The sequence below is a fragment of the Dermacentor andersoni genome, chromosome 9 (assembly GCF_023375885.2).
Source record: "Dermacentor andersoni chromosome 9, qqDerAnde1_hic_scaffold, whole genome shotgun sequence".
NCBI classification, from domain to species: Eukaryota; Metazoa; Arthropoda; class Arachnida; order Ixodida; family Ixodidae; genus Dermacentor; species Dermacentor andersoni.
Genome location: NC_092822.1, coordinates 85,145,136 through 85,158,455, shown reverse-complemented (window position 1 = coordinate 85,158,455; position 13,320 = coordinate 85,145,136). Strand labels below are relative to the sequence as shown.

Sequence of the window (13,320 nt, the reverse complement as noted above, 5' to 3'; positions counted from 1 at the left end):
GAACTGGTAGCCGAAGTGTTGCTTCGGGACGTTAACTTCCCTGTTCTTGTTCTAAGATACCGATCGAACCAGTGAGCGCTTGAATCAATAAATTAGGTAAACTAGAAGCAGAACTATACTCGACCAGGTCACAATGTTATGACGAAGTCCGAATCGTTCCGTCCTAAGGCAAAGCGTACTACGAGCAATGTGCAAAACACGCGATCACACTGCTTAGCCGTCTTCTGCTACGCACTTAGCCGAGAGGCACACGCTCGTCCAGCAACACTGTGCGCGATAGCCGTTGGTGTTTCGAGTGCGTTTGGATTTTCGGATGCGGAGATGGGTGACGGCGGAGAAGCTGTTCGTTATGTGTGTTTTGGTGCGTGTTTTGACAGCTCGGTTGTGCTCCGCACCCGTATTAGCGTGGATTACTTCTGTGCAAGTACACCACGGATATACGCAAAGGTAAGCGTCGCTCTGTTTCTTGCTTCGCTGTCGTGGAGTGCGCGCGAGTGGGCAGACGAAACCGTTTATCAACGGTCGCGCGGATATTGTGGACTAGTCGAAATGGTACGTTGCGCGTACTCTTTTGAGCTTATTTCAACGATTGCAACTGCGCTGAGCCACTTGCCGAACCTACAGTATTGCTGTGGCCGTTAAGGTCGTGGCTAGCAGGGAATCGCGATGCGGATAGTTTGCGATTCCGTTGCCACTGTTCCTGCTTGCTCGTTGGAGTGGCGGGAGTTTCAAAGGCCTCTCACACTTCGTCGCTCGGTTGGCTGTTGCATTTGGGTCGCGCAGCGCGGTCGCACTAGTGTTTATACGACAGTCTTGTGATGTTTTCTTATCACCTAGCACACGAGTGAGTCATTGAAAATAGTTAGCGGCAAGAAGTACGCGCGCCGGTCGTGTCTCGATTTTGCGTACGTTCAGCTGCCATCTGTGGCTTTGTTTTTCAGTGGATTTATTGCGTCGCGTGCGCCGAGTGAATTTTATTGCTCCTTGAGAAATTGTTGTTGCACTTGAGAAATGCAGCAGCAACCGAGAATAAACGACCTCGCTTTGGTGGTTTTATCAATGAATGCTGCCATTCAATGACTTGTTTTATGTTTATTAGAATTACAATGAGTTCCAAAAGTGTGCAAAATTGGGCTTGTTGGTTTATCATGATTGTTGGCACAGCGTGAGGTAGAGTCATAAAATGAGACGTTATCATCCTAGAGTGGTGGTCACTGGTGACAGGTACTCCATTTCTGCGCAAGTATACTGAGATCATAGGAAATATATAAAAAAAAAAGTTAGACGGAAAAAGCCCAGTTGACCTGATTGAGGGACCTTACGAGAAAAAAAATGAAGCAGTACGGTTAAAGCAAGCAAGAAGCACGGTTCACTGCTGTTGTGAATGTGCTAAACAATTTGCATTGCTAATGGCATTGGGAACTGTTCATCCCTACTAGGCACATAGCTGTCCTTTAAATATATATATACATATATTCAAACGCGTTTATAGCTTCTTGCTGTACTAGTTTTGGTAATTTAGGTGTGGTTTGTGTCTCGATTCCGCATTCTCTGTGTTAAAGCTACATCGGGAAAGTAAAATTCTGTAAAGGAGCTCCCATTAATTTGCTTGCCCGGGCCTTTAAAGTGCACTTCGCTACAGGAGCATAGTCAGCTCGGCGATCACACTGCTAAAAGCTGTCATAACATAAAAAGGAGCGTTAACGGGACGGAGCCGGAAAGCAAACACGACTTTGTAACAAAGGCGGGTGCTCACATTGTCTTTTCTTCGTTCCCTGTCCCTTTCTTGCTAATTTTTCATCATGAAGTGCGCTAATGTTTTTGTACTTTACTCTCACTGGCAAGCAGCAACAAGTGCAACAAATTGATTCAGGGACCTCATTTCCTGCAGTAAACAGAGTGGTATATCCAAATCACATCTTGAAAGGTTTTTTGTGTGAGACGAGTTGCGCTGCGGAATTGTCCTGATGCCTCCTGCTGTTTTCCAGAGGTGCTGTTTCCCTTACAAGAGAAATCTGACAGGCCCTATAAACCACCGAACCGATTAGCTTGTATGAATACATATGATATCAAATCTCATATGATCGTAAGAGACTATGTGATATCGCGGTTATGCTGTGTACAAATTTTTGCACTTAGTAGATGATGTATGCGCTATTTGCCTACGTACTTCATGCAAGCACTACTATTAAACCTTTTGGCCCGTCCTCCCTCCAACAAGCCAAGAGACAATAAATTGGGCCTTTCTTCTGCTTCTGACGCTGCTGTGTTGAAACCAGGAAAGAAGTCATGACAATTTTTGTAAGGGCTTTACAGCCAGCTGCCATATACGACAATAGTCTTTCTAAATTACACTAGGTTGGGTTTGATTGGAATCATCAGTTGTGTGGGCTTCCTCTTGGACTATATCTTAGGTATCGTTGAAGCTGTGGGCATTACAGCTAAGTGGAAAAAGATATGGTTTGTTCACCCGACGACGAAGGGCAGGCTGTAGTGGCACATGCATAAAATATAGATAAAATAATTAGAACCCGTCTCAACAATGAATGTAGACGTTAATAAGATGATAGCATTGAAGCAAGGTAGCGACACTGCAAAATTCTTCACTTCTGTGTAGCTGACTTTTTTAATGTTCTGTCACCAGCATCCTCTTCGCTTCTCTTTGAGCTCAATACCCATCGCTCAATGTATGCTCGAGTCCCATTCTGTTGACTTCTTTCTCCGCACATGCACATTCTCGATGATCGGCCAACAATGTTCGCACATCCAGTGGCGTGTGTGCAGTTGCGCTATCTGTTTGCCCAAGTTGTCTGTTCCCAAGTTGCCCATTCCGGCACATACCTTGTGGCCCAAGTTGGTGTGAAAGAGGTTAGACACTGAACATACCGAAAAGTGCACGACCCCAAAGAATAGTCGTGGCATTAATGAAGCCTATTTTGCTGAAGTCAGCCTAGAGGTGGCAAGGCAGTGCACAGAAATATGTTAAAATGCTGGGGAAGGAGTTCACAACTGATCAGTCGAAGTGGTGGAAACCTGTCAATAACAAGTGACCACAGTATGAAGTGGGACATAACTAGCAGAAGACGGTACAGCGTGTTGCACATGCAGTATAGCTCTTGTTTCAAAGGAGCTTCCCATTTGCCCGATGGCTTGTTGATCTTGAGTTTCGGCTAGCGTCTGTTGCTTGGCTTCGTTTCCCTCTGGTTAGGTGCATTTCTGCATGGGCAGTGCACAAAGGGAAATGGGCAGTGACCCTAGAAGCATGTACAAGGGGGTACAGATTTGCCACTTAGAGTGAGGTCTTGCGTGAACCTCACAGGTGGCTATGAAAAGGTGGCAATTCAGAATATTTTCATACGATATGTTTGTGTAGTTATAGAGTGCACAATAATGAGCGCAAGTTTGTCATCTTTCATTTCTGAAGATGTAAATGGGATGGATATACTACAGATAAGCGAGTTGGTAACGTATCATAATTAGTTGCAACTTACAGACACGATTTCGATATACATGTTGTGTGTGCTGACCAGTAATTCCCACATGGGCACATGCTTACACTCTAATAATTGTACTGATCATTATGCAGTTTTTACTGATAAGCTCGTGAAAGGTGTGTTTTTGTTATTGCAGGACTCTAGTCACCTATCAGAATGTTGTACCCTTACGTGGTGTTGAATGTGTCCATCATACTATTTATTCTTAAGCTTATATCTTCTTGCCCCCTGCTTGGTCACTGGATTGCAGTGTGTTGCCAACAAATAAATGAATATGATACTTTAATGGCTACATTTAGGATGCTAATCAGCATTGCACCTTGCTAGTAGATTTAATACGAGCTGGAAACGGTTCAGAGATGCTGTCGAAGGTCCTTTAGGAGTGGCCTTGTCGTCTAGCTGGCACCACAACAAGACCCCCTTGTGAATGTCGCTATGTGACCCTATGCTTTTAGGCCTTCGCAAACCGTGTATAGCTCTCTCTGGACGTTTCTTGTAGGGTTTCAGCTGCACATTGTGCATTCCCACTTTAGCTTGCTGCGAAAGTCAATGCAACATGCTTTCAGCTATACTGGGGAATGACATAGGCATATATGTATGATTGATAGAGGCAAGAATAGGCAGTACACTACAAGCTGTGTTGATTCAGATTTCTTCTGCCTCGCTCGATTGTGACCACAGCATGAAGTCCGTTAATGCATTTCAAAGCTTCATTAAATGACTACTTCATTAAAAATAATGCTGCGAAAGCTTGCATTTTCAGAGCTCCACATTGTTTGTAGAATTGACAGCAGGAATGCCATTGTTTATTACGTTTTTCAGAGTCGAGTTGATCGTTAAGAATTGCTGTAATTTAATGCTAATTGTGCCGACTCACTTGAAATTTGTGTGGTAAGGAATCGGTATTAGATCAGTTCAAGAAATTTTACTGCAGTTAAGACAGAACCCTACTAGGTCCAAGTTATTGCCGAGTATTATTGTAGGTATCGCACAACTGCACACTGATAATACATTCAAGTTATGTCATTTCTGTTATACACAAGATTAACGTGCCAGTGTTCGAGTATACGAACCACGTAGATCACGGCAGCCTTTCATTCCTGCATAATGTGTCACAGTATCGTGTGTTGTCACCAAAACACCAAATGAAGAGCCTGTGGAAATGTTTTACTTCTGCTTCTGCAAAAATAATGAAGCTGGGTAATAGTACCACAAAATCAAAGACTGTAGACAGCATAAAATTTTTTCCATGTTTATTTCGGAAAGCACATACAATAACATACACTTAAACAAGGCTTACGTACTCAACATAAATAAAAACATTTTTTTACGAGTAAAATTGTTCTCATATGCATCACAGTCACACCACAATATATTATAGTACATGGGTGCAAGGTATGAAATGCTCAGTTCATCATTGTTGTACTAACCATACTTCTGAAAAGTCTCTTGAGAAAGCTGCCAAAGAGTGCTATTTACATAGTATCACTGCTGCCTTCAACTTTCTGCATAATGTGTATTCAACCCTCTGTTAGTTCAGTTGGTTAGAACTGCAAACACATAGCATAGGTGTTGTGTTGGGAGAAACAACATTTATAGCATATAATGCCTGTACTAAATGTTGCTGTGGAGTGGAGCAGAAAAGGAAAAGTTTATCAGTGGACAAGGTCCAATAAGTCTTGCCTTGGGATTGCAAATTCCTTATGGAAGATGTAAATGACATATAGATATGAACAGACATCCCTTGAGATATAGAGCTTTTAAGTGCGACATTTGTTGAATGCTAGCATGCGTGATATGGCGATATGCAGCCAATGATTACATTCTCCTCCAAATTTTCATTTGCAGCCATGTGAATGAGAGGACACATTACTGTAAGCCATTGTTGAGTACATCATCTACAAGTACTGACAGACAGGTTAAGTAGAGTTACTATAGTGATGCAAGTGCTAAAACAATGAGTATTTGTAAGACAGTTCACAAGCTTCTAGTAGCTGGACTGTCAGGCAGCTCTTCCAGCACTTTTGAACAAGGTTTGCACCAGTAAAAAAAAAACTAGCATGACAATGCTGGCCTCGTAGGTGGAGAAAATGCAAGTGAGATTTTTTCTGCTGCTTTAACGGCAGTGGGAGATCAAGGTACAGCCAAGCAGAGTGATGCAAGAGAGCCTGACAGTCTTGGAATGCCCTTACATTTAGCAGCCTGCCTCTTACTACATGTAATAAAGCACTAGGTAGAAAAAAAGTGCGTTCACTAGCAGTTGAGCTCATCATAGTAACTGCGGTAACAACAGAAACTGTGGTAGGTGCATATGACTAGTAAGAACAGTTAATGTCTCACACAAGGTTCTGCTGCCGGCTGTTCTTCAGGCGGGTGTAGGTTCCTTCTTTTCTCTGCAATAGACGAGATGACGAGGTGGACGCAATTAAAAATTACATAATAGTTTCCACTCGTAGGGTATGGCCCACACCGTTAAAGCAGGAGTCACCACTCTGCAAAATATTTGTCACAAACGCATTTACTGCATACATGCTAAACTTTTTTTATTTCTGGTTCGCAAGTCTTCTACATAGTGAGAGTGATGCTTGTAGCATCATGTGCTGTGTCACTATTCACAGAAACATGTCATGTCACAAACGTGTCACTCACATGCCTTGCACAGGAAAGCTTTTCTAATAATTACGGTAGTGCATTACATTTCCTGTTGTAGCAGCGATAACACATCCATGGGTATTCAGTTTTGAACTATCTGCGGTTCTATAAAAATTGGCTGTGGTGCTCTTCTACATGTACAAAGTCACACTGCTGTGCTGAAAGCAATGTAGGGCACACGTACATTAAAAAAGTTCGGTTGGAAGCAGGTGTCACATGTGACTCAGCCATGACATGAGAGTGACACCAAAGGGACATTAAGGAGAAATGTGAAATAATTTGATAAGAATGGTGCAGCGTTCACTCAAAACTATTTTCATGTCATTTGTGGGAAAAGTAGGATTAGTGGAGGGGAAGAAAAAGACGATGTTGATTGTATTTTCACGTATATTGTCATTTTTGTGAAGGACAAGGATGCAAGGTTGAGTCCTTGCATGTTGGAATAAAGCATAGTCCTTGTTAGCAAGGACTTTACTAACACCGAGGAGATTCTGTGAAAATCCATCTACGATGAGCTGATGTGGGAATTTCGATGTCTTGCCACGTGTTGTTTGTTTTTGCATCTCTTTGGTCTTTCAAGTATTCACTCAACACTGGCCCATTCAGCAATGCATAAGTGGAATCTACCTACCTAACCAAAATGGAAAAATAAGTCAAGCTGTGTTAGTAAACTGCCCTTCTGCAATAGCAGCAAAAGCGCACCCTTGCTGCGAGATCAGGTTTGGCAAGCCTGATCAGATGCAAGAACAAAGGATGGGCGGCGACGCTGCGTTGTAGTTCCTGCAAGAGCTTGCCCTGGTGTCATGTATTTTTATGGTGTCTGCTCACGCCCATAGTTAATTTTTTGGACTACCAGGTGGGCTAAATCATATTCTGAAGCAGCTAGGGGCTTACCTTGGCGCGTTTAGAGGATTTCTACTGTGTCACAATGGCCTGAATGTGAGAAGATACGTGGAAATATGAACGTCGCACTTGTGCACCGGTGCTGGGGTTTTAGTGGGAAGATAAAAAAAGAAAGCTTAGCCTTCATTTTTTTCATCTAATAATAGACCTGTGTCAAGCTAAATAAATATAGAGCTTTGTAAGTATACTTTGTCAGTCCAAATTGATTTAGTAGTTCTCTTCAGTGTCCCTTTAGTATGTAAATTTAATGTCTGTTCAAAGCATGAAATCGCTTGCAGGGAGTACTAATGATTGAGGTTTCAGCAACTACAGCAGGTGGAGATGCGAAGGTGAAGCACGAGCACAGATAGCCTACAAGGAAAGCACACAGGATGCCAGCAGAAGCAATCTAGCCTCATGGCTGTGCCTGCCCTAAGCTATAGGTTGAATTCAGCCATTGGCGATGTGCATCCTTATAGCGTGGATTTTAAAAAAAGATTTTGCACTTACCAGTACTTTGATTCAGCTCAAATTTCACAGAAAGATTGCATTTTATGGTTCTGGTTGATCATCACAACTAGGGTTCTCCATTTTTGGATGAATCTGACAAAATCCGAAACACTCGCCAGTAAAAAAAATTAACGACTCCGATTTATCCGTAGGACTTTTGACTTTCGGGGTCCTGAGTCGTGATCATGTGAATTTGCCGTGGTCAACTGCATCAAAACTCGAGAAGGTGATGGCGTTTGTCATGGCAATGATATTTTTGCACAATCTGCTCACAAAGCTGAAGTTGGCACTGCAAAATTCAAATGAACTGCTCTCAATAATTAATTAGAAGCTGAGTTTACTCTTTCGCACAATGCATGTACCACCCCTCTGCCGTGTGCCTCTACATTTCACTGCGTCGATAGAATGACGCATCTGTGACTACTATTGCATGGATGTCGACTGCAAGCCTTCACTGTGGATGAGAAAAAGCACTCTGAAGTCCATAGCCGCCTCGTAGAGTACCACGCTGCTTTTGCGGAAAGGTGTAGCTGTGCCATGCAGTGAAACATGACTTATAGTACACCATCGAGTGATTGTGTCATATCGCTCAGATTGTGAGCCCAAAATGAAGGCAGGACTGGCAGTAACACTTGGCACACATTGCCAGTTGTTTTTTACTGTTTTACCGCTGAAGTGTGGCACTATCTTGGTGTATAGGCATACATCAAGCATACATCAGGTGTTTACTGTTGAAGAAATTGTTGAGCCACCATTTTCATAGAAGATGCATGCCCATGAGAGGGACATTCTTTTATGTACTATGCTGGATCTACTGGCATTTTTCTGTATCAAGCCAGAACTCTGAAAGGCCAATTTTGATGTTTTGTTCTGCAAAACTGGAAAGAGCACACAATAAACACCACTCTCAACCCTCGTAAATTTCCATATTAACTGCAACAGTGATGACTGCTTCTGCTATTTTAAATGTTGACTGTAAACAACAAGTTTTCCCATGGCTTGTCTGCCTTCTTTATTTTACTTACTTATTTATTGTTGCAAAATAGGCTGTTTTCAGAGTGTGCGCAAAACTAAAAGGTCGAAGCTAAAATAGCTGGAAGGCTTAGAGTTTCACTGCACCATACACCACATGGCACTGTTATTTACATGATTTATGTGACAAAGACATGAATGAAGAAAACAGTGGACGGTTGCCCTCACCTAAGCCTCTCGCCATTAGTGGTGTCCCAAATATTGGGGTTGTGATGTGGCTTGTTTGCCTTCATCATCTGTGGTATGGCAACACATGGCCTTTGAGATTGGTGCTTGTTACTCGGTGGCTGGTGCAGTGTGGATATTAGAAGGGGAGACGAAAGCAAATTTGCTTTCTTTTTCTCTTGACAAACCATGAACGTAACAATGCCAAGCGTTATACTAAGTGATCAGGACCATAAAATGTGATCTGCCTGAAAACTGAGCAAGATAAAGCAGTGGTAAGCCGAAAATGTTTTTTTTTTAAGTGTAGAACATCAAAGTGCAGCTAATGGTATACCGAGGCACATAGTAGGTATGTTTTACTTCATGCACTGTAGCTGCTAGAAAAATACAAGTAGGTACGTTTGCTCAGAGAGAATAATGCAACATTGTAGCCATTTGAGAAGTCATCATGAAATTAATTTGTCTTTTTACTAGAGCTTAGAGCTGTGCAATTGGCAGCTATCTACATCGAACACGTTAGTTGATGCTGGGTCAATAATTAAGCAGGCTTTGCACATTTCTTTATTCTGGACCATGGCAGTAGCTAAGTTGAGTTGAAGGCAGCAGCCACTACAATTTTCAGTTTTGTTTTATAATGAACGAAATATAAAGGCACGATGGATGAAGCCCAGCTATGCCGTAGGCTTTGAATTGTGTAGTTGCAAAAAGGTCTCAATTACTGTTCACAGCCTAAGCTTTGAGCAGTGTACCATTCAGTTCGTAAATGCAAGAGCATGGAGCTTATGACTTGATGACACCTGATGAGATGCGGTCAAATTAAAGCTGCGCCATCTGCTGGAGCCTACGAAAGCAAGCGTGAAATGGTGAGGTGTAAAGTGTGCAGGAAAGCATTTGTAGATGAAAATTTCTGGTGTGTGCTTCAAAGTGCACAAATAGGAGGGCAATCATAGGGCAGCAAACATATTTTGAGCAAAATGAGTAGGAAAGAAAGACTGGCAAAAAACGAAGTTCTTGCCATTGCCACCTCTTGGCAGTCCTTCTGGGGGCTGCGACTGCTCTTGCCAGTTGCACGGTGCAAAGCAGTGCCATGCTTGTCATGCATCGCCAGAAGCGACCCAGGCAGAGGCGGTGAAATGCTTGGATGTGAGCTAGTGAGGCAATGATGTGGTGAAAGAAAGAAAGGGATACCCTACCGTACCATGGAGTTTCTAGTGGCTGGTCCATTCCATGGCACGTCATAGGCCTCCTCCAAGCCCTGGCTGTTCCTCTGGTCCATTGTCCTCATGTAGGAGGTGCGGGCATACTGGCTAACAAGGGGCGTACCTGAAAATAAGGGAATTTGTCGTTGTAATGAATGACTTCACCAGTAGTATTTGCTTCATTTTTGAGAAATTGCAAGTCTTATAGGTGCCCTAAAGAAAAAAAAACATAGCAAAGTTACAGCTACATAGAGCAAATATATGAGGTGTTTTCTTCTTCAAGGCTCAACAGTGCTCATGGTATACCACCTGGCCTCCTCACCAGGTTTGGCCATCTTAAACAAACAAGCGGAACATATTGCATGAAACGCTGATCGGCAAAGTATCACAGTACTGCACGCTGTGAAAACGGCTGAAATTTAAAACCAAATGCTATGCGCCTTCTCTCTTGAAGAATCCAGCTGCCAGCCAAAGTGTCACTGTGACCTGCACAAATGCCTCTTCGCAGTGCGAGTTTTGTCACTCACCATGACTAATCATCCAATGTGGAAGGTGCAATGCCACATAAAAGGAAGAGAAGGGAAAAAAAGGGGGTGGGGCTGGAGAGCCGCAGTATGTCCCTTTGCTCCGGTATGGGAGAAGGCAAGGAAGGAAGAGCGTTTGGAAACGCTGCTAGAGGCAGAGGGTGAGAGTGTCTCCATTGGCAGTGATGCTCACCTGCTGGTGGCTTGGTAACAGGACAGCTGATTTCTGCTGTCTCTTCCAATAACAAACCAATTTGAAAAATTCTTGTGGTGAAATGCTCCTTAGACGGCGTTTTACAGCTTGCAGTGTACAACCAAAATTTGTAATGGGGCCTGGTGAGCGGCTGCTTTTTATAAGTGTCACTAAAGTACTGGCACTTTTTCGTGTTTCTGACGTGCCATGTCACTGCCATCAGGTACGAATGTGAGGATTTGTCGTTATCCATGTAATTTGTCGTTATCCATGTAATTCTTTCCCAATCTGCATAACCAACAATAAAACATGCTCATTTTACAATATCCAAAAAGAAAAGAAACGATGACGTTGCAGGTGCATCACCTTGAAAAAAACCCGACACTGAAAGAGTTAAAGGGACACTAAAAAGAAGCACAAAATTGGTTTGGACTGATGGAGTATTCTGTGAAAACTTTGTTTTTGCTAATTTCATGGTTATAGGTTGATTATTAAAGGGACACTAAAGGCAAATACGAAGTTGACGTGAACTGTTTAAATACCATTACAGAAACCTCGCAATGCTTGTTTAGTGCCAAGAAAAGACTTGGTTTAAGAGAAAATTGCATCTGAAGGTTCCGAATGCGTATTTTGAAATTCACATCTCCCGCCACCCAACCGGGGGAGTGGTGACACACATTGTGTACGTCATCACCACCCTTTGCTGCGGTCGGTGAGTAAAACCCTGCCCGATAGACGGCATTGCCGAGCTAGACAGCACGCCGAACCGAATCCATGTGGATTCGCCGCTGCAGCTGCTTTTTGGTCAAGTGGCGTAACCGTTCGGGCATCCTGTGACATCACATGGAAGTTGAATTCTCTGTTACTTGCAGTTTGTGCGAGTTTCACGAGGCAGTGAAACCAGCGCAGCTTTACACGATAACAAAACAAGTGAATCTCGAAAGCGTGGGCGGCGCAGAGTCAAGCGAAAATGAAACCTTTCGATCACCCGCATCGTTGCCAAGGATAATTTCAATTAGTTGTTTTTTCTAAAAAGTGAAATAGAACTGGACAAGTAGCATTTTATTTCATCTTATAATACAATACAAGGATGTTTTTTGCTACGAATGACTGAGTACTAGTGACAGAATTTAACTGAGGAGTGCTTTTATCATTGGGCAACTAACTACTTGAATATCACGCGGGAGTCCCCAATCATGTCCTGCATTTACCTCAATTTCTCTATTATTAAAGCTCTGTTTGCGATAATGTTGTCACCTTAGAGTTTTCGAGCACTAACCACTTTAACTGGACTTCATATTTGCCGTTAGTGTCCCTTTAAAGATCGAGGTCAAGGTTTTATTTTTGAATTTTGCACCGGAAACTGAGACAGGATGTCATTGTCCCCAAAATGGCAAAGAAAATGAGTATCTCTCACATCATCATTATCATCATATTTATGTCCACTGCAGGAAAGGAAAGAGACGAAAGACTCCCTCAATTACCTCCAATTATCCTATTTTGCGGCAGTTGACCCCACTTACACACACCACCTAATTCTCTGCCATTCCTGACTGTGCCTCCAGTCTCTTGATACCATTGAAATCAATTTCCCTGTTTTTTTCTGTACTTCTACATTACCAACCCCACAGCACACACTGGCTTATTTTCCTCCTTAACTATTGAGGGTGGGGAGAGTGAGCAAGGTGTACATGGGGGGGGGGGGGGGAAACGCTGCTAAGGAAAGCAGTTGTTACGCTGACAAAGGTTGTGGTCAGAATGTAGGCTTTGGCAACATTTCTTCAACCCTTCTCCTTCCTGTAAATTTCTGTCTTCTTTAGAGGTCAAATTTCTGTTAGATGTGAGGCCTTGTTAGCAATACCATCAGTGTCTTTTCATCAGTTATGAAAGTTTTGTCATGGAATAATGAAATGAAGTCATTAAGGGGATATTAACACGGAGAATTCAGATCTCTTGATGCAGCAGAGAAAAAAAAAAAAACAAGCTTGAGGAGGTAAGTGTTCAATATTCCAGCGTGATAATGTGCCCACTGACTTTGACTTAGACCTGTAAGACATATTTTAGTTCCCAGATAAAGCTTGCTTCCACAGTCATCAGTTTCAAGCCATTGAAATTACCAACTAGAAATTGTGATTGGTGCTGCATGAGCATTAGAATTTAAGAGTTTACTTTTTCAGAAGAACCACCAGGCTTAGTCATAGACTCGGGGAGAGCTATTCAAAATGTGGCAAGCTTTTGCAACTTCTGGGCAAGTGCAAGCAATTTGTACAATTGTTTAGAAGTTCACTAGCATTCTGAACACTCTCTGTAGAGACACAGGAGGATGGTGCTAACTACTGGTGGATATAGCCTTGCAGAGAGCCATGCTGACAATCGCTTCCCACTTGAGCATCTCATTTGAAAATGCAGCGATAAACATGCCACAGAACTAACGTGTGAAACTGTGTAGGTGGCTAAGTTGAAACTGCAGCATTTGCTGACAAAGCTTTCATGGAGCGAGAGAAATAACACTATTCTAGGTCATGATTGCTGTATGCTCGTCAAACGTATGAGAAGGGGCACTGGATTTGCCTTCAAGCAATGCTTACCCATGACATGAGAATTCAAATTAGGCATGTACGTACTTACTGATTAGCTGAGCCCATCCTAATCAAATTGCATGTGTCATG

At 42.7% G+C, this 13,320-nt stretch overlaps 2 protein-coding genes across 11 annotated transcripts in view; one reads left to right on the top strand and one right to left on the bottom strand.

Annotated features, from left to right (window-relative positions):
* The first annotated feature begins 282 nt into the window (after positions 1 to 282).
* The window catches only part of LOC140213109 (uncharacterized), a 292,692-nt gene continuing 279,654 nt past the window's right edge, over positions 283 to 13,320 (top strand). For all 5 annotated transcript variants that reach the window (XR_011890047.1, XM_072284240.1, XM_072284241.1 and 2 more), the window contains exon 1: positions 283 to 447. The gene's annotated coding sequence lies outside the window, so the exon portion shown is untranslated. The remainder of the gene's footprint in view (positions 448 to 13,320) is intronic.
* The window catches only part of LOC126528334 (cell adhesion molecule Dscam1-like), a 124,250-nt gene continuing 115,660 nt past the window's right edge, over positions 4,731 to 13,320 (bottom strand). For 5 of the 6 annotated variants that reach the window (XM_072284238.1, XM_072284239.1, XM_055069271.1 and 2 more), the window contains 2 exons: positions 9,934 to 10,058; positions 4,731 to 5,887 (listed from right to left, as the gene is read on the bottom strand). In XM_072284238.1, the coding sequence (XP_072140339.1) occupies positions 5,831 to 5,887; positions 9,934 to 10,058 (182 nt within the window). In that variant the 3' untranslated portion in view covers positions 4,731 to 5,830. Of the gene's footprint in view, positions 5,888 to 9,928; positions 10,059 to 13,320 lie in introns of all 6 variants that reach the window. The other variant, XM_055069269.2, reaches the window with a different exon arrangement.